Source organism: Carettochelys insculpta, chromosome 16 (assembly GCF_033958435.1).
Source record: "Carettochelys insculpta isolate YL-2023 chromosome 16, ASM3395843v1, whole genome shotgun sequence".
Lineage (NCBI taxonomy): Eukaryota > Metazoa > Chordata > Testudines > Carettochelyidae > Carettochelys > Carettochelys insculpta.
Window position 1 is genome coordinate 1492058 of NC_134152.1, and position 17757 is coordinate 1509814.

General features: G+C 63.4%; 1 protein-coding gene across 5 annotated transcripts in view; it reads right to left on the reverse strand.

Moving 5' to 3' along the window:
* The window catches only part of NTN3 (netrin 3), a 74968-nt gene that overhangs the window by 41299 nt on the left and 15912 nt on the right, over nt 1-17757 (reverse strand). For 4 of the 5 annotated variants that reach the window (XM_075010558.1, XM_075010557.1, XM_075010559.1 and 1 more), the window contains one exon: nt 1428-2413. In XM_075010558.1, coding sequence (XP_074866659.1) covers nt 1428-2382 — 955 coding nt within the window. In that variant the 5' untranslated portion in view covers nt 2383-2413. Of the gene's footprint in view, nt 1-1427; nt 2414-6624; nt 6730-17757 lie in introns of those variants that run through there. The other variant, XM_075010560.1, reaches the window with a different exon arrangement.

Below are 17757 nucleotides of genomic sequence, written 5' to 3' on the forward strand. Positions count from 1 at the left end.
GTGAACATCGGGAGGTTCTGAAAACACCCTCTGAACCCAGACCCTGCTCTGAGCCCCTCAGCCCCGAGTCTCCTCCAGCGTAACAAGCCCTGTGCATGGGCTGCGGTGCAGGCGCTGCAGACAGGCAGATCCCGGGCACCAGACTGCTACAGCCCGGGGCCTGGCGCAAGCGGAAGCTATTCTCAAGCTTGCCCAGTTATTCCCATTTGCCTGGTCTCCCGTCAGTTCAGCTTCTCCTGAGGCTTCCCTTCCAGGCCCAAGCTGCCCCCGTTTGGTTTCTCTGATTGCATCCTGGCGCAACACTGGCCCCACCGCTGTGAAGCTGAGAAGGTGGGACAGAGTGGCCGGGATGTTTTCACACCTGCAAAAAGCTGCGTGCTTGGGAGCCTGGCTTTCGGCTGACCCACAGTCAGGCCCACTTTGGAGCGTTCCAGCTGGGACAGAAGTCCCCTGGCGCTGCTGCTCTCAACAGGGACAACCACACAGCACGTGAAACATTAAAAATCCTCACAAGCCTCCCCAGCATCCTCCGGGCATATTCCAATGCCTCCCAAGGGGCTGCATACGCGTCCGGCTTTCTCTTTCCTCCTTCCCTTCTGTCTCGCCTGCGAGTCTCAGGCTGCAATTCTGATTTCACTTACAGCAGAGTTACATTGGAGTAATCCACTGTCACACGGGAGGAACCCCTCATTCACACACCGGGCACACGAGAGCTGCAGCAGGCCCTGATCAATTTTTCATTGTGCTGTAAAGTGCTGGGCTTGACATTTATGGCACCGTGCGAACCATAAATCATAACCGCCACTTCCCCGGGTGCATTCGCATCTGGCTGGTTCATAGCAGATGCAAAGTCGCCGCTCGAAGGAATCCTAGCCAAGGAGTTCCTCGAGCTCTTCCAAGCCTCGACAAAGGTTAAGGCTAGGAGTGAACTGTAGGTGTGGCTCTAGCAGGTGTGCGGGGCCGAGGGGATTTTAACCTGTCCGACACCGCCTAGGAGAACGCGAGCGCTGTGCTCACGCAGGGAGTCATTGCTCCAAGAAGCAGAACTCCAGGCCCGAGTCACCCCGACTGCTCAGAAGGAGGGGAGGCCCTGGGCAGGGGCGTGAGGGAGCGGCTGGCTGTCCTGTGGCTAGCTTGGGGGCTGTGGCACATGCAACCATGCCTGGGCTGGCCTTGATCCAGCTGGCAGGAGCTGATGAACAGCAACAGTGAAGCAGCTGGAGTAAGTACCAGGGTCCTGAGCCCCCACAGCCCCCGTGTCCTACTGGTCTTATCCTCCGTAGCTAGAGCAGGCGTGTTGCAGCGCCGACAGAGCCCCGGACGGACGGACAGACAGACAGACCTGTTCCTCGTGGCAGCAGGAGACACTGCAGCCAGCGGTGCCAACGGAACCCCCCCCGTCCCCAGCGCGCGCTCCCGGCACTGACCTAGACACTCGTTGGCCTCCCTGGCGTTGGCCCTCTGCCAGGGGCGGTCGTAGTGGAAGGGCTTGCAGCGGTCGCACTCGGGGCCCTCGGTGCTGTGTTTGCAGTCGCACACCAGCTTGCCCTCCTTGTCCCGCATGCAGCGGGAGGCGTGCCCGTTGCACTTGCAGCGCCCCCCCACCTGGAACTCCCCCACCGCGTAGTAGTAGGAGGCCGAGCCGGGCCTGCCGTCCAGCTCCTCCTCGTGCTCCCGGAAGAGGTGGGGGCGGCTGAACACGACCCGGATGTCGGTCGCCGTCACCCAGTCCTGCAGCACTGGGCTGTTGTCAAAGTCCTGGGCCGAGGGGCGGCCATCCAGCGTGCTGAAGGCGATGAGGCCCCCCGTGAGCGGGTACAGATCCGTGTGGCCGTCGGTGCACAGCGCCTCCTGCTCGTTCTGCTTGGTGACGCTGGCCTTGTTGGGCTTGCCGTAGATCTTCCGGCACTGGGAGGAGTAGTACTGGTAAGGCACCCAGGTCTTGCCGTAGTCCATGGACTTGAAGATAGCGGCCGACTCGGGGCGGGGGGAGCAGAACTGCAGGCTGACGTAGATCACCTCGAACTTCTTGCCCAGGGAGAGGGTGAGCGTGACGTTCTGCGGGGAGTGGTGCAGGCTCTCGGAGCGCCAGCACGTCATGTTGGCGGCGGTGTTGAGGTCGGTGAGGTAGGAGGCGGGGTGGGCTTTGCGGGGGTCGGCGGCGTCGCAGTGCCGCGTGGGAGGCCTCCCGCAGGTGCTGGAGGCCTGCACGTCCTTCCCAAAGGCGGCGTTGACGAACTCGGGGATGCAGCGCCGCGGGGCGCCGCTCTCATCGTAGCAGGGGTCAGGGGCCGTCTGCTGCACCGCAAAGGGGTTGAGCGTCTGGGACAGGCCGAACACGCAGGCGCTGAGCAGCAGCCACAGGAGGCGCCGGGGCTCCATCCTTGCCGGAGCTGCAGTCTCCGAGATGCCCCTAAACAACAAGCAGAGAAGCTGTGACTCCCACACCCCGTCCCCCAGGGAAACCGTGGGCAGGCTGGGGTCTGCGGGAGCTCGAAAGGAGGGAGGGGGCTGTCCTGGGCCGGGAGTCACAGCTCTGGGCCTTTTCCCGGCTCCAGCGCAGAACAGCTCTGTGACCTCTGTAGACCGGGGTGAGGTACTGCCCTCCCTCAGCATAGCGCTTTGAGAGCTGTGCCCAAAACCAGCGCACAAGAGCTAAGGCTGAGAAATATGAATCACGTTCACCACGGTCGTGCCCAAGCTCCCGCAGTGTGCGCCCAGAGCCTGTGCCAACTCGCAGCGATTCACTTCCTCTGTGCTGGCCAGCCGACCGAGCCACCCTGGGTTGCACAGGGCATCAGGGAACGCCCAAGATCCCCACCGAGGGCCCTGCACTGCCTGCACTGTGGTGGGCCGCACCAGCCCAGGTCACTTTCCTGACCCTAACTCGGAGCTTGCCTGGCGTTTCCTCGCCATCCAGTTGCGCTGCACCGCGCCTGCTCCCTCCTGCGCCCCGGCAAGCTTTCAATCGCTGCAGCACCTCCCAGGCCAGGTGAGAATGCAGGGGGTTAAGTAGCTCCTAAAGCCCCCAGCAGGGGCGCCAGCCAGATTCCCATCGCTGCCTCCCGTACCAAAGGCGGCGGCGGTGGGTGAACACAGGAGGGTTGAACAGAGCCAGCTGGGCAGCCATTCGCTGAGGGCCCCAGACACTGCAAAGCTGGGCCACAGCCTGCCATTTCCTCCCCTCCTCCTGCCTTCGGCTCTCCAGATAGACACCCAGCACCAGGCCAGGACTTGGGGAGAAGGCAGCGTGACTACAAGGACTGCCAGTGGCGTCTGTATCCCCAGAAATGCCATTTCCCCAGGGCTCACGTGCAGTTAGGCCAGGAGTTAGCTCACTGCAGGGGGGCCGGGGGAAGCTGTGCCCACACAAGCACGCCTGTCCTGCAGGAAGCTACGTCTCTATGAGGACGGGCTACCCTAGTGAACCTATGCTAGGCTGCCCGGCTTGGATCTTCCGTGCCTTCCGCATCTGTCTGCTGGCGCCCTCCTGGCAGCGATCTGAGTGCTGGAGAGTGGAAAGGTATCCCCAGGTCCCTCGCCCCCTACAGCTATTGTGGGGAGCACAGAGGGGGAACCCCGTTGCAGCCAGACAGCCCAGCTTCTGATGCACGGATACTGCACAACACTGCTGCTAGAGTCCATTTGTGTATTGCCCTCACAGCTGAGCTGCGCTCAGCCACACTCTGAGCCTGGGCTGGCGGGGGCAGGGTGATGCTAGACTTGGAAAGGTTTGCTGTGCTGGTCCACCCCTGCCAGCCCTGGGGCAGCTCCATGTGGGTAACGCACACAGGGCTGCAAGCCTCTGTCATTCCGCGGGCTCCCTGGAAAGCACGCTCCGCCCTGACTCCTGGGAAGGGACTGGTCTGCTGGAGCCGAGGACTCTGCCACCTCTGCAAGCACATTGCCTCCTTCCTGCCCCGGAGCCAGGCTCGGGGCCTTCCACAGGCCAGCAGAATGTCATGTGTAACTGGAGGAGGGGAGGGGCAACACCCCAGGACCTCCCGACCATTGCCTGTCCGCTAAATCTCCTAGTGCCAGGCACATGCACCCATATGACCCCCTCACTGTGTATTTCTGTGTCCTGCCAGCGTAATGCGCTAGTGCAACAGCCCTGGGGTGCACAACCACTGCACACACCTGCACCACTGCTCCATAGTGCACTAGTGCAACAGCCCTGGGGTGCACACCCACTGCACACAACCACACCACTGCTCCATAGTGCACTACTGCAACAGCCCTGGGGTGCACAACCACTGCACACACCTGCACCACTGCTCCATAGTGCACTAGTGCAACAGCCCTGGGGTGCACACCCACTGCACACAACCGCACCACTGCTCCATAGTGCACTAGTGCAATAGCCCTGGGGTGCACACCCACCACACACACCTGCACCACTGCTCCATAGTGCACTTGTGTGACAGCCCTGTGGTGCACATCCACTGCACACACCTGCACCACTGCTCCATAGTGCACTAGTGCAACAGCCCTGGGGTGCACACCCACCACACACACCTGCACCAGTGCTCCATAGTGCACTAGTGCGACAGCCCTGGAGTGAATACCCACCGCACACACCTGCACCACTGCCCCATAGTGCACTAGTGCAACAGCCCTGGGGTGCACACCCACCACACACACACCTGCACCACTGCAACAGCCCTGGGGTGCACAACTACTGCACACAACTGCACCACTGCTCCATAGTGTACCACCCTGGGGTGCACACCCACCGCACACACCTGTACCACTGCTCCATAGTGCACTAGTGCAACAGCCCTGGGTGCACAACTATTCCACACACCTGCACCACTGCTCCATAGGGCACTTGTGCAACAGCCCTGGGGTGCACACCCGCTGCACACACCTGCACCACTGCTCCATAGTGCAACAGCCCGCCCACAGCCGCCCCACCGCGCCAGAGCCGGGCTTGCACTGCGGCTGGCGGGGCCGAGCGCTGCCCCGCGCAGAGCGGGAGGCTGCCGGGGTGCCCGGGCAGATGTTCCCGGGCCGCGGCCTGGGCCCGCCTCGGCTCTCGGTGCGCGGCCCGGCGGCGCCTCCCCGGGGCTGCGGCGCAGGAGGGGCCGGCGGGGCAGGCGGCGCGCCCCGGGAACTGTCCAGCAGCCGAGCGCAGCAGCGCGGTGCTGAATCCCGCTCCCGGCCCCGCCCGGCCCCGCCGCCGGGGAGCTCCGGGCAGACGAGCCGGACGCCCGTCCTTGCTCCGAGCTCTGCAGCCCCCAGCCCCGTTCAGCCCGGGCCCGGCCCCTGGAGCGCCTCCGCACGCAGCTCCCCGCTTCGGCGGGGGGAGGCGCCTCTGCCAGCAGCGCCCGGGAAGGGCCGGCGTCCAGCCCCCGTGCAGCGAGATCCCCCCAGCCCCCCCGGCGTCCCGCCCCCCCCGTGCAGCGAGATCCCCCCAGCCCCCCCGGCGTCCCGCCGCCCCTCCCCGTGCAGCGAGATCCCCCCAGCCCCCCCGGCGTCCCGCCCCCCCCGTGCAGCGAGATCCCCCCGGCCCCCCCGGCGTCCCGCCCCCCCTCCCCGTGCAGCGAGATCCCCCCAGCCCCCCCCGGCGTCCCGCCCCCCCTCCCCGTGCAGCGAGATCCCCCCAGCCCCCCGGCGTCCCGCCCCCCCCGTGCAGCGAGATCCCCCTAGCCCCCCCGGCGTCCCGCCCCCACCCCCCGTGCAGCGAGATCCCCCCAGGCCCCCCGGCGTCCCGCCCCCCCTCCCCGTGCAGCGAGATCCCCCCAGCCCCCCGGCGTCCCGCCCCCCCCGTGCAGCGAGATCCCCCTAGCCCCCCCGGCGTCCCGCCCCCACCCCCCGTGCAGCGAGATCCCCCCAGGCCCCCCGGCGTCCCGCCCCCCCTCCCCGTGCAGCGAGATCCCCCCGGCCCCCCCGGCGCCCCGCCCCCCCCGTGCAGCGAGATCCCCCCAGCCCCCCCCGGCGTCCCGCCCCCCCCAGTGCAGCGAGATCCCCCGCCACCCCCCACCCCCCGCCCCGTGCAGTGTTACCCCTGCCCGGGGCGATCAGGACGAAGGAAGCGGAGGCTCCCGGCACACGCCCCGGGCGCAGCGAGCCGCAGCCAAGGCGCATCCTGAGCGCTCCCCTGCTGCCAGCCTGGCCGGCCCCCGCCCGAGCCCCCCCTTCCCACGGGGCTACAGCGCGCCGGGGCCGGGGCCGGGGCCGGGGCCGGGCGCGCCGAGAGCCGGTGACTTGCAGCGGAGCCAGCCTCGGGGGCCTGCCCGGGCGCACGAGCCCCGCGCCGCTTGAGACGAGGCCGCGGGTGGGAGCGGCAGCCGGAGCCGCTGGTGCTACCCGGGCAGCCCCGGGCAGTGACATGGCGCTTGTCGAGCGCCCGGTTCGCTCCCGGCTCCGGCTGCAGCAGCCTGGTCACCGCGACGGGACACGGGGAGCCGGCACCGCCGCTGCGCTGCTGCGAACCCAGCCCGGCCGCGGGCGGCTCGAGCCAGGGCAACCCCCTCTCCCGCCGCGGCCCCCGCTGCCCTGCCAGCCGCCCGGGGACGTGCTGCGGGCGCGGCGGTAGCTGGGGCGCTGGGTGCGGAGTTCAGCGCCGGAGAGGGGGAGAATCTGTCCCGGTCCGCAGACAGCAGCCAAACGCGAACTTACGGGCGGAGCGAAAGGGAGAAGCGCAGTTCGCCCCCCGCCCCTCGCAAGCAAAGCCGGGCTGCTCCCTCCAGCCCCCGGCCAGAGCGCAGCTCCGGACCCTGCCCTCGGCTGCCGCAGCCCCGCACAGGTGGGGCCACAGCCGCGCCCCCTTTAGTTCCCCCTTGTGCAGAGTAGAGCTTGCTGTGTGCCCCAGCCCCGGCAGCCGTGCACCGCCCTGGAGACACAGGCTGGCGGCTGCTGTGGCAGAGCAGCTGGGCAGCACCCAGATCTCCCCGGGGCGGCTGCCAAGCGCCCAGCGTACGGGGGGGACCACGGGCCCAGCGAGCAGCAGTAACCAGTCCAAAGCGGGACCCTGTGCTGACATGATGCTGTGTCTGGGGGGAGCTGCGCACCCTCCTCTGCCATTGACTCTGATGGGAAGTGCCCTGCTGGGGCCAGGCTGGAGGAAAAGCCAGAGCCCCGCTAGGCCCCGGGTCAGTCCCCCGAGCTGCTTGCAGCCCCACCAGGGACATCAGCCTTTGCTCTACTGCAAGCCCAGAGGCAGGGCCCTGGCTTGTGACCGGTTGGCAGCCACTGGGCTGGACTCTGCTCCTGCCCGTGTTCCTCCCTCTCCAGCCCCTCTCCCGCAGCAGCTGGCCCATTCCCAGGCCTCGCACCGCTTGGAAAGCCTTCGGCGCCAGGGCCAGCAGGTCCCTTGCTAAGGCTGCTTTCCCACGGCACGTCTACAGAGAGGGACGTAGCCAAGGGCTCACCCTTGAAACCCAGACCCGCTGCGGGAGCGGCGAGATCAAAGACAACACTAGGGACCGACCCGGGCCGATCTCACCCCCCGTGGGGACCAGGCAGCCCCACGCGTTAGGGACCGAGCAGGGCCGATCTCACCCCCCGTGGGGACCAGGCAGCCGCACGCGTTAGGGACCGAGCAGGGCCGATCTCACCCCCCGTAGGGACCAGGCAGCCGCACGCGTTAGGGACTGAGCAGGGCCGATCTCACCCCCCGTGGGGACCAGGCAGCCGCACGCGTTAGGGACTGACCCGGGCCGATCTCACCCCCCGTGGGGACCAGGCAGCCGCACGCGTTAGGGACCGACCCGGGCCGATCTCACCCCCCGTGGGGACCAGGCAGCCGCACGCGTTAGGGACCGAGCAGGGCCGATCTCACCCCCCGTGGGGACCAGGCAGCCGCACGCGTTAGGGACCGACCCGGGCCGATCTCACCCCCCGTGGGGACCAGGCAGCCGCACGCGTTAGGGACCGACCCGGGCCGATCTCACCCCCCGTGGGGACCAGGCAGCCGCACGCGTTAGGGACCGACCCGGGCCGATCTCACCCCCCGTGGGGACCAGGCAGCCCCACACGTTAGGGACCGACCCGGGCCGATCTCACCCCCCGTGGGGACCAGGCAGCCGCACGCGTTAGGGACCGAGCAAAGCCGATCTCACCCCTCGTAGGGACCAGGCAGCCGCACGCGTTAGGGACCGAGCAAGGCCGATCTCACCCCCCGTGGGGACCAGGCAGCCCCACGCGTTAGGGACCGAGCAAAGCCGATCTCACCCCCCGTGGGCACCAGGCAGCCCCACGCGTTAGGGACCGAGCAAGGCCGATCTCACCCCCCGTGGGGACCAGGCAGCCGCACGCGTTAGGGACCGACCCGGGCCGATCTCACCCCCCGTAGGGACCAGGCAGCCGCACGCGTTAGGGACTGAGCAGGGCCGATCTCACCCCTCGTAGGGACCAGGCAGCCGCACGCGTTAGGGACTGAGCAGGGCCGATCTCACCCCCCGTAGGGACCTGGCAGCCGCACGCGTTAGGGACTGAGCAAAGCCGATCTCACCCCCCGTGGGGACCAGGCAGCCGCACGCGTTAGGGACCGACCCGGGCCGATCTCACCCCCCGTAGGGACCAGGCAGCCGCACGCGTTAGGGACCGACCCGGGCCGATCTCACCCCCCGTAGGGACCAGGCAGCCGCACGCGTTAGGGACTGAGCAGGGCCGATCTCACCCCTCGTAGGGACCAGGCAGCCGCACGCGTTAGGGACTGAGCAGGGCCGATCTCACCCCCCGTAGGGACCAGGCAGCCGCACGCGTTAGGGACCGAACAAGGCCGATCTCACCCCCCGTGGGGACCAGGCAGCCGCACGCGTTAGGGACCGACCCGGGCCGATCTCACCCCCCGTAGGGACCAGGCAGCCGCACGCGTTAGGGACCGACCCGGGCCGATCTCACCCCCCGTAGGGACCAGGCAGCCGCACGCGTTAGGGACTGAGCAGGGCCGATCTCACCCCTCGTAGGGACCAGGCAGCCGCACGCGTTAGGGACCGAGCAAAGCCGATCTCACCCCCCGTGGGGACCAGGCAGCCCCACGCGTTAGGGACTGAGCAGGGCCGATCTCACCCCCCGTAGGGACCAGGCAGCCGCACGCGTTAGGGACCGAGCAAAGCCGATCTCACCCCCCGTGGGGACCAGGCAGCCGCACGCATTAGGGACCGAGCAAGGCCGATCTCACCCCCCGTGGGGACCAGGCAGCCCCACGCGTTAGGGACCGAGCAAGGCCGATCTCACCCCCCGTGGGGACCAGGCAGCCCCACGTGTTAGGGACCGAGCAAGGCCGATCTCACCCCCCGTGGGGACCAGGCAGTCCCACGTGTTCAGGACTGAGCAGGGCCGATCTCACCCCCCGTGGGGACCAGGCAGCCGCACGCGTTAGGGACCGAACAGGGCCGATCTCACCCCCCGTAGAGACCAGGCAGCCGCACGCGTTAGGGACCGAACAGGGCCGATCTCACCCCCCCATAGGGACCAGGCAGCCGCACGCGTTAGGGACCGAACAGGGCCGATCTCACCCCCCGTGGGGACCAGGCAGCCCCATGCGTTAGGGACCGAGCAAGGCCGATCTCACCCCCCGTAGGGACCAGGCAGCCGCACGCGTTAGGGACCGAGCAAGGCCGATCTCACCCCCCGTGGGGACCAGGCAGCCGCACGCGTTAGGGACCGAGCAAGGCCGATCTCACCCCCCGTGGGGACCTGGCAGCCCCACGCGTTAGGGACCGAACAGGGCCGATCTCACCCCCCGTGGGGACCAGGCAGCCGCACGCGTTAGGGACCGAACAGGGCTGATCTCACCCCCCGTGGGGACCAGGCAGCCGCACGCGTTAGGGACCGAACAGGGCTGATCTCACCCCCCGTAGGGACCAGGCAGCCCCACGCGTTAGGGACCGAGCAAGGCCGATCTCACCCCCCGTGGGGACCAGGCAGCCGCACGCGTTAGGGACCGAGCAAGGCTGATCTCACCCCCCATGGGGACCAGGCAGCCCCACGCGTTAGGGACTGAGCAGGGCCGATCTCACCCCCCGTAGGGACCAGGCAGCCGCACGCGTTAGGGACCGAGCAAGGCCGATCTCACCCCCCGTGGGGACCAGGCAGCCCCACGCGTTAGGGACCGAGCAGGGCCGATCTCACCCCCCGTGGGGACCAGGCAGCCCCATGCGTTAGGGACCGAGCAAGGCCGATCTCACCCCCCGTGGGGACCAGGCAGCCGCACGCGTTAGGGACCGAGCAAGGCCGATCTCACCCCCCGTAGGGACCAGGCAGCCGCACGCGTTAGGGACCGAACAGGGCTGATCTCACCCCCCATGAGGACCAGGCAGCCGCATGCGTTAGGGACCGAGCAGGGCCGATCTCACCCCCCGTGGGGACCAGGCAGCCCCACGCGTTAGGGACCGAACAGGGCCGATCTCACCCCCCATGAGGACCAGGCAGCCCCACGCGTTAGGGACCGAGCAGGGCCGATCTCACCCTCCGTGGGGACCAGGCAGCCCCACGCGTTAGGGACCAAGCAAGGCCGATCTCACCCCCCGTGGGGACCAGGCAGCCGCACGCGTTAGGGACTGAACAGGGCTGATCTCACCCCCCGTAGGGACCAGGCAGCCGCACGCGTTAGGGACCGAGCAAGGCCGATCTCACCCCCTGTGGGCACCAGGCAGCCCCACGCGTTAGGGACTGTGATGGAGTGGGGGGGGGGTGCATGTGTGAGTCAGGCTGGATGTCCAAGGCAAGCAGCAGCTCCCAGTGGCTAAGGATGACCCTGGGGCTACAACTGGCAGATAACACCTCTGCCTAAACAAAGAGCAGGGAGGAGCTGAGCTGGGGTTTTGAATCGGGGGCGGCAGTTAGAGGCGAGGAAAAGGGAGAGCTGAAAGGCAGCCAGCCAGAGGAGGGGGAAAGCTACACCCCAGAGGGGCACCCCTCGGGGTCTTCCCCCCAGGACAGGTTGGAAGGACTGTCTCTGGCGGCTATGCTGTTGCTTCTGTGAGAAACTGGACATCTGTTGCCTAATAAACCTGCTGTTGTGCCTGCTAAGTGAGAGTCTCTCCTGCCAGCGGGCGGGGTGCAGTGCAGGGGGACCCCTGAACCCCATCACACTGGTGTCAGAAGTGGGATGCACTGCACCCACGGATGAGCTCCCAGCAGTGGCTGACTGAGCACCAGAGAAGGAAGGAGTCTCACAAGAGTCAGAGGGAGAACAGAGCCATTCCTGCAGCTGCTGCTGGTGAGTGGATACCCCGGGAGATAGCGGGGAGATGAATTATACCCGACTCCTAAAGGCAGAGCTAGCGGGGCTGTGCAGAGAGAGGGGCCTGACCGTGGGGAAGGCGACCAAGGCCCAGCTGATTGCACAGCTGGAAGAGAATGACCGATCCGGGGGGGCAGAGCCTGTCCCGGCAGAAAGTGGCCGGTCAGCCTCGGGAAGCATTTCGGATTCTCCGACAGGAGCGGGGGCTCGACGCCGTCAGACAGACGCGGTGCCCGCCAGGTCGCGCTCAGCTAGCGGTGGTCCATCGCGGGCAGAGTCCCCCACCGCAGAGCTGCGACGGCTGGAACTTGAGGTGAAATTAAAGGAACTGGAGCACCAGGAACGGGAAAGAGAGCGTGAGCGCCAGGAACGGGAAAGAGAGCGTGAGCATGAGTGACAGGAACGAGAAAGAGAGCGTGAGCACGAGCGCCAGCTACAAGAGACACAGCGGGAGGAGAAAGAACGAGAACGGAAGGAGAAAGAGCGAGAGCGTGAGCATGAGCGAACCATGGCAGAGGCGAGACGCCAAGAGGCCCCAGCTGCGGTAAGCGGGGAGAGGACCAGACGGCTCGGGGTGGCCAGTCACTTGGAGACGCTTGTGCTGGCCCAGTGTCAGGACCCAGGGGACATGGACGAGTTCCTTACCGCCTTCGAGCGAGCCTGTGAGTTGCATGAGGTTCCCCCAGATGAGTGGCTCCGGCACCTCACCCCCTTGCTGGGCCGGAAGGGCGCAGCGGTGCTCAGCCAGCTGGTGGGGCTGCAGCCTGGGGACTATGAACGGTTCAAACAGGCCCTGCTGCATAAGTTCGGGCTGACTCCGGAGATGTACAAAAAGAAGTTCCAGGAGGCGCAGAAGAGGCCAGAGGAAACCCATGTAGACACAACCGCCCACCTGAAGCAATACTACCAGAAGTGGGCGTTCGGAATGGGAGTCCAGTCCGTAGAGGACCTGATCGAGCTGGCGGTCGTGGAGCGATTCTACGAGATGTGCGCACCTGACCTGAGGGTGTGGCTCGTGGACCGGAAGCCAGGGGACTCACATGATGCAGGGAAACTGGCAGATGACTTCACAAACAGCCGAGCCAGGTTTGAAAGTGAGCCCCACAAAGAGAGGGAGTCTCGGAGAGAGAGGGAGTCCCGGAGGGAGACGAAGTCCTGGAAAAACCGAGAATCTCAGAGAGACCGGTCCCTAACTGTACGACAGAGGGGACCACCTCTTGGGCAAGCCCAGGAAAGAGGGGCCAGCCACCCACGCCCCAGAGAGCCAAACAGAGCCCGGACAAAGCAGCCGGCCCGAGGGACACAACAAGACCCAGGCTGTTACCGCTGTGGGCGAAAGGGGCATAGAGCAGCCCAGTGCCCCAGGCTCCCAGACAGGTTGAGCAGGCCGGGGGGTCATGGAGTCAACTGGGTGGGGTCCCAGAAGTCAGAGGGGCTGGCGGCCAAGGCGGGTGGTGCTGACAATGGGCACTCGGCTTGGGCCGAATCCGCCCCACAGACCAGTTCCTCAGGGGGACCAAATGCTCAGAGGCCAGTTTACAGAGTGGGGGCAGCGCTACCTCTGTGGAGCAAGTGTCTCAAACACCTCGAGGTAGACGGGAAAAAGGTCACGGGGTTCTGGGACACAGGCGCTGACGTGACGCTGGCCCGACCCGGGGTGGTGGCACCGGGCCGCATGATACCCAATTCCCACCTGACAATAACAGGAATTGATGGGACCCCTTTCAAGGTGCCCATGGCAAGGGTGCACCTGAAATGGGGGAAGAAGGAAGGCCCCAAGGAAGTGGGCGTGCACAGCCATTTGCCGGCAGATGTACTAATGGGGGCTAACCTGGAGAACTGGCAAGGTGAACGCCCTCGTGCCCTGGTCCTGACCCGTAGCCAAAGAAAACAAGGGGTGCGCTCCCCAAATTCAGGGGTACAGGCCCAGCCAAAGCCACAGGGGCCAACCCTAAAAGAAAGGGGGCCCCCAAAAACCAGATCTCACAGGCCAGGGATGCTGGAGCCAGGCAGGGATGGGGAAGTAGCATCCGCTCCTGCTCAAGCAGAAAAATTCCAGGCAGAGCAGCAGAGAGACCCCTCCTTGCAGAAGCTGAGGGCACTGGCCAGTCTCAGCCCAGCTCCACAGCTGGGGGAGGGCTGCAGGAAAAAATTCCTGTGGGAAAAGGAATTCCTGTACCGGGAATGGGCTCCCAGACGCAAAGCGGAGCCATGGAAGGTCCAGAGGCAACTGGTGGTTCCCCAAAAGTACCGGCGCAGGCTGCTGTACCTAGCCCATGATGTCCCGCTCGCAGGACACCAGGGAATCCACCGCACCAGAAGAAGGTTGTTACAGAACATTTTCTGGCCAGGGATCTTTGCAGCTGTCCGTCTGTATTGCCTGTCCTGCGATCCCTGCCAGAGGGTGGGGAAGAGCCGGGACAAGGGGAAAGCTGCCTTGAGGCCACTGCCCATCATAGAGGAGCCTTTCCAAAAAGTGGCTATAAACATAGTGGGCCCCTTCAGCAAGGCAACGCGTTCGGGGAAGAAATATATTTTGGTAGTGGTAAATTTTGCCACGCGATACCCAGAAGCAGTGGCCTTAACCTCTATCGACGCTGACACCGTGGCTGATGCACTGCTGTCCATTTTCAGCAAAGTGGGGTTCCCCAAGGAGGTCCTCACAGATCAGGGGTCCAACTTCATGTCGGCCCTACTGCAAAGCTTGTGGGACAAGTGTGGGGTCCGGCACACCTGGGCCACAGCCTACCACCCGCAGACCAATGGGCCGGTGGAGAGGTTCAATGGGACTCTAAAGCAGATGCTGAGAACCTTCATGAATCAATACCCCCATAACTGGGACAAGTACTTACCCCACCTGCTGTTTGCATACAGGGAGGTGCCCCAGGAATCCACGGGGTTCTCCCCGTTTGAGCTGCTGTATGGAAGGAGGGTACGGGGACCCTTGGACTTGCTCAGAAAAGAGTGGGAGGGGACGGCCTCTCCTAAAGGGGAGTCAGTGGTACAGTATGTACTGACCTTCCGGGAAAAACTCACCAAGCTCATGGGCCTGGCCAGGGAGAACCTCTCCATGGCCCAAAGGAAGCAAAAGGTCTGGTATAACCGTAACGCCAGGGCCCGAGCCTATGCCACCGGGGATCAAGTGATGGTCCTTATACCTGTGCGGCGAAACAAGCTGCAAGCGGCCTGGGATGGGCCCTTCAAGGTCGTCAAACAGCTAAATGACGTAAATTATGTGGTGGAACTGTCAAACCGGGCCCACAGCCACCGGGTCTATCATGTGAACATGATGAAACCTTACTGGGACAGGCAAAACTTGGTGCTGGCCGTGTGCAGACACTGGGAGGGGCAGGGGGATGATCCCTTGGTGGATTTACTCACAAGGACTGGAGCCGGCTCCTTGCTGGAGTCTATTCCTGTGATGGGGTTCTGGGGTCCCCCAAGCTCTGCACCCTGTCCTCAGGCAGGAGAGTCTCTTACTCAGCAGGAAAACAGCAGGTTTATTAGCCGACAGGACACAGCATCATACAGAGGAGTCAGTACAGCAGGCAGAGACAGCCAGTCCAATCCATGTTGGGGAGAGGAGGCCCCGAGGGGCCCCCAGAGCTGGGGCCTGGCCCCCTCCTTTGTCTCTCTCTCTCTCCCAGCCCAGACTAACTGCTTCCAACTCCCAGTTCCAATTCAAACCCCTCAGGCTCCACCTCCTCCTTTGTCTGCAGTACAAAGGTGTTACCTGGTTGTCAGGGTTACCCTCAGCAGGAGCCCCACACCCTCTGTGAGCCACTCACACACACACAGGTATCCCCCACTCCATCACATCTCTCCCCCCTTCCAGACCGAACTGAGCGGGGTCACTCAGCCAGTGACCTGGGGAAGTTTGGGGCCCTTCCCTCGTGATTGGGCATCGGCTGCACCCTCAGTGCTCCCCTTGATGTGCACCACCTCCATGTCATAATCCTGCTGGGGGAGGCTCCAACTCAGGAGCTTGGTATTGGCCCTTTTCATGTGATGCAGCCGGGCAAGTCCCTTTAGTTCCCTCAGGTTGGTCGGTCTCCCTGCTTCTGTCTCTGGTCCATCAGCCACGTTCTCAAATTGGGCAGGCAGAGCCCATACAGATGCTGCAACACCAACAGATTAAATAGTTTTTTTTTGGTCTGGGCCCTGCCCTGTCTGACCACCAGCCCATACAGCTGCTTCAGCCAAAGTTTGGAATTCCGTTACAGTTCAGTAAAGGAAGGTACAAATGCTTCCACCCTTGGCATTTAGCCAGACCACCAAAATGGTTGTGTGCCTTAGTTTCCCCTTCCATGCCACACAATAGGTTTGGAATGTTCCTTCTCATGTGAGAGGTTGCAAGACTAGTTACAGAGAACAATGGTGACATTTCAGAGTTACAGACTCCTTCAACATACAACTCATGCTTCTACATCAATGTCATCATGTCACATGGCTCTTTCCAAACCTTTAGTGCATGGTACAATTCTACAGCTTTTGGTAGCAGCACCCCTTGGTTACAGCAGTCAGCGTGAGTAACAGAACAAACCCATTGCAACTGTACATTTACGTTGCTCTTTGGTAGACCACAACCTTTGTGCAACATTCTTGAGAATTTGGTATTTTGGGGATAAATGGCTGAGGCCTTTCTTAGCACCATTAAGTTCTAATTTTTTCTCTTGCCCCCTGGGGTGGAAATTTGATCTTTCTGGCTGTGCCCTCCCTTCTAACAAGAGCTGGGCCATTGATGATTTCAGGGAGACTTCCCGCTCCCAGCCAGCCTGGAAATTTGCAAACCAAACTGGTTTCTAAAAGTTGTTTTGTGAGTCCCAGACGCAGAATCCACATGGAGGAATCCCTGTTTATCCCTAATTGGCCCACCAGGCCCAAAGCTCCTTTGTCCTTCCACCTCCAACTACTGTCTCCCCATGGAATCAGAATTGGAGTCCAGTGTGAGAATATAAGTGTTTCTAGCATCTGGAGATGGGGAATTGCTGGCCCTCTTCTGCATCCTACAGAGATTGACTGTGCAGCCGTTTCACTTGGTTCTCACAGGGCTGCTCACATTCCCTGATAGTTTTTACTTTACTTGCACCAACTTCCAATTCCTGAGAAACTTTCACACTGCCTGCTTTGGACCCTTGCAGAGCACAGCCAGTGGTTTCACACTCAGGCAGGTCCTGGCCATCAGGAGCTGAAACAAACTTCTCCCCAGGCAAAGGGTTGCTCTGGTGCTTACAGACAAGCACCTCTCCTGTTCACTCTCCTTCACCTCACTCCCATTTTCTGCAGTCCCCACAGACGGGTCAGGAAAAGTTTCAGGGAAATTCTCTTCCTCAAGAGCTCCCCCAAACAACAACTCACCCCTGTCTTGCTCCACAGGGGCACTGCTCCCTTGAGCCACAACCAGCTCCTGGGTTTCACCTACACCCAGGATCACTTCTGGCCCATCAGGCAGATTCCCATGTAATCCCCCTCCAGGCAGACAGCCAGTACCACCGGACAGAAGGTCAGGGTCCCTTTCCTCCCTTCTGCTACCAGCTCCTTTATCTTTATCAGTCAGCGTAACTCCATTGCCCATCTGTTCTTGTGTCCTGGTGAGAGGATGACTCTGGTAGGACAGAGTCCTCTCACCCCTCCCAGTGACACCTCAGCATCAGGCAAAGAACAAGTACCAGAATCATCTGGTCTCTGGGATTCCCTGATGATACTAACTGGATTAGACCAAGTTAAAGCATCATCCCCCCTGAGAGACACAGAGGTAGGCCCACTTCCCATCTGGGCTTCAGCTGCCCTCAGATCCAGCTCTGGGATCCTGGCTCCATCTTGAGCCCCCACAGGCTCAGGCAAAGGATTCACTTCCCCAGAAGCAGAAGCACTTTTCTTGCACCAAGGACCAGTGTCCTTAGCAGGGATACCACTGCCCATCCCAGAGCCATTCCCTCTGCTCCAGCCCCCATGGCTGGATTCAGAGACACACCTGGAATGCTTTTTTCTGGTGGATCCTTCTCCAGCCACCCTAGGCTGAGGAATCCTCCTCAGACAATGGGCTAGTTTCCTCATTGGCACCTTTTCCAAACGCAGGCTCTGCTCTCTCCCCAGGCTGCTGCTGCTGTTCAACACAGACAGACAATGGGAGACACTCTCTCCTTTGTCCCAGCCCCCCGGCTGGTCTCCACACACACACAGAAGGTGAAGCAGCTTCTTTCACAGACAACTTGCCATACCCAGTGGATCAGCTGCTTTCCTGCACAAACACACAGGGAACCTTCCTTGACCCAGGCCTGGAAAACTCTTCGCAGGTCTGTCTTGGCCACTAGTAGATGATGGGTTGGAATCGCTCCTTCCCTCCTTGAGCTGTGGCAGGCCACTCGGTTCAGAACTCCAGGCAGTCCAGGGTTCCCTGCCCCGATCCGGGCTCACCTCTGCAGGATTCTCCTTAACCCTCAGCTCTGCCACTGCACATCCACTCTGCCTTGTCCAGCTTTTTTAATTTCGATTCAGTTTCCAGGTGCTGCCACTTCACAGCGGAGTTGCTTAGCGTGGTTGCAGGCTCTCAGGCTGAT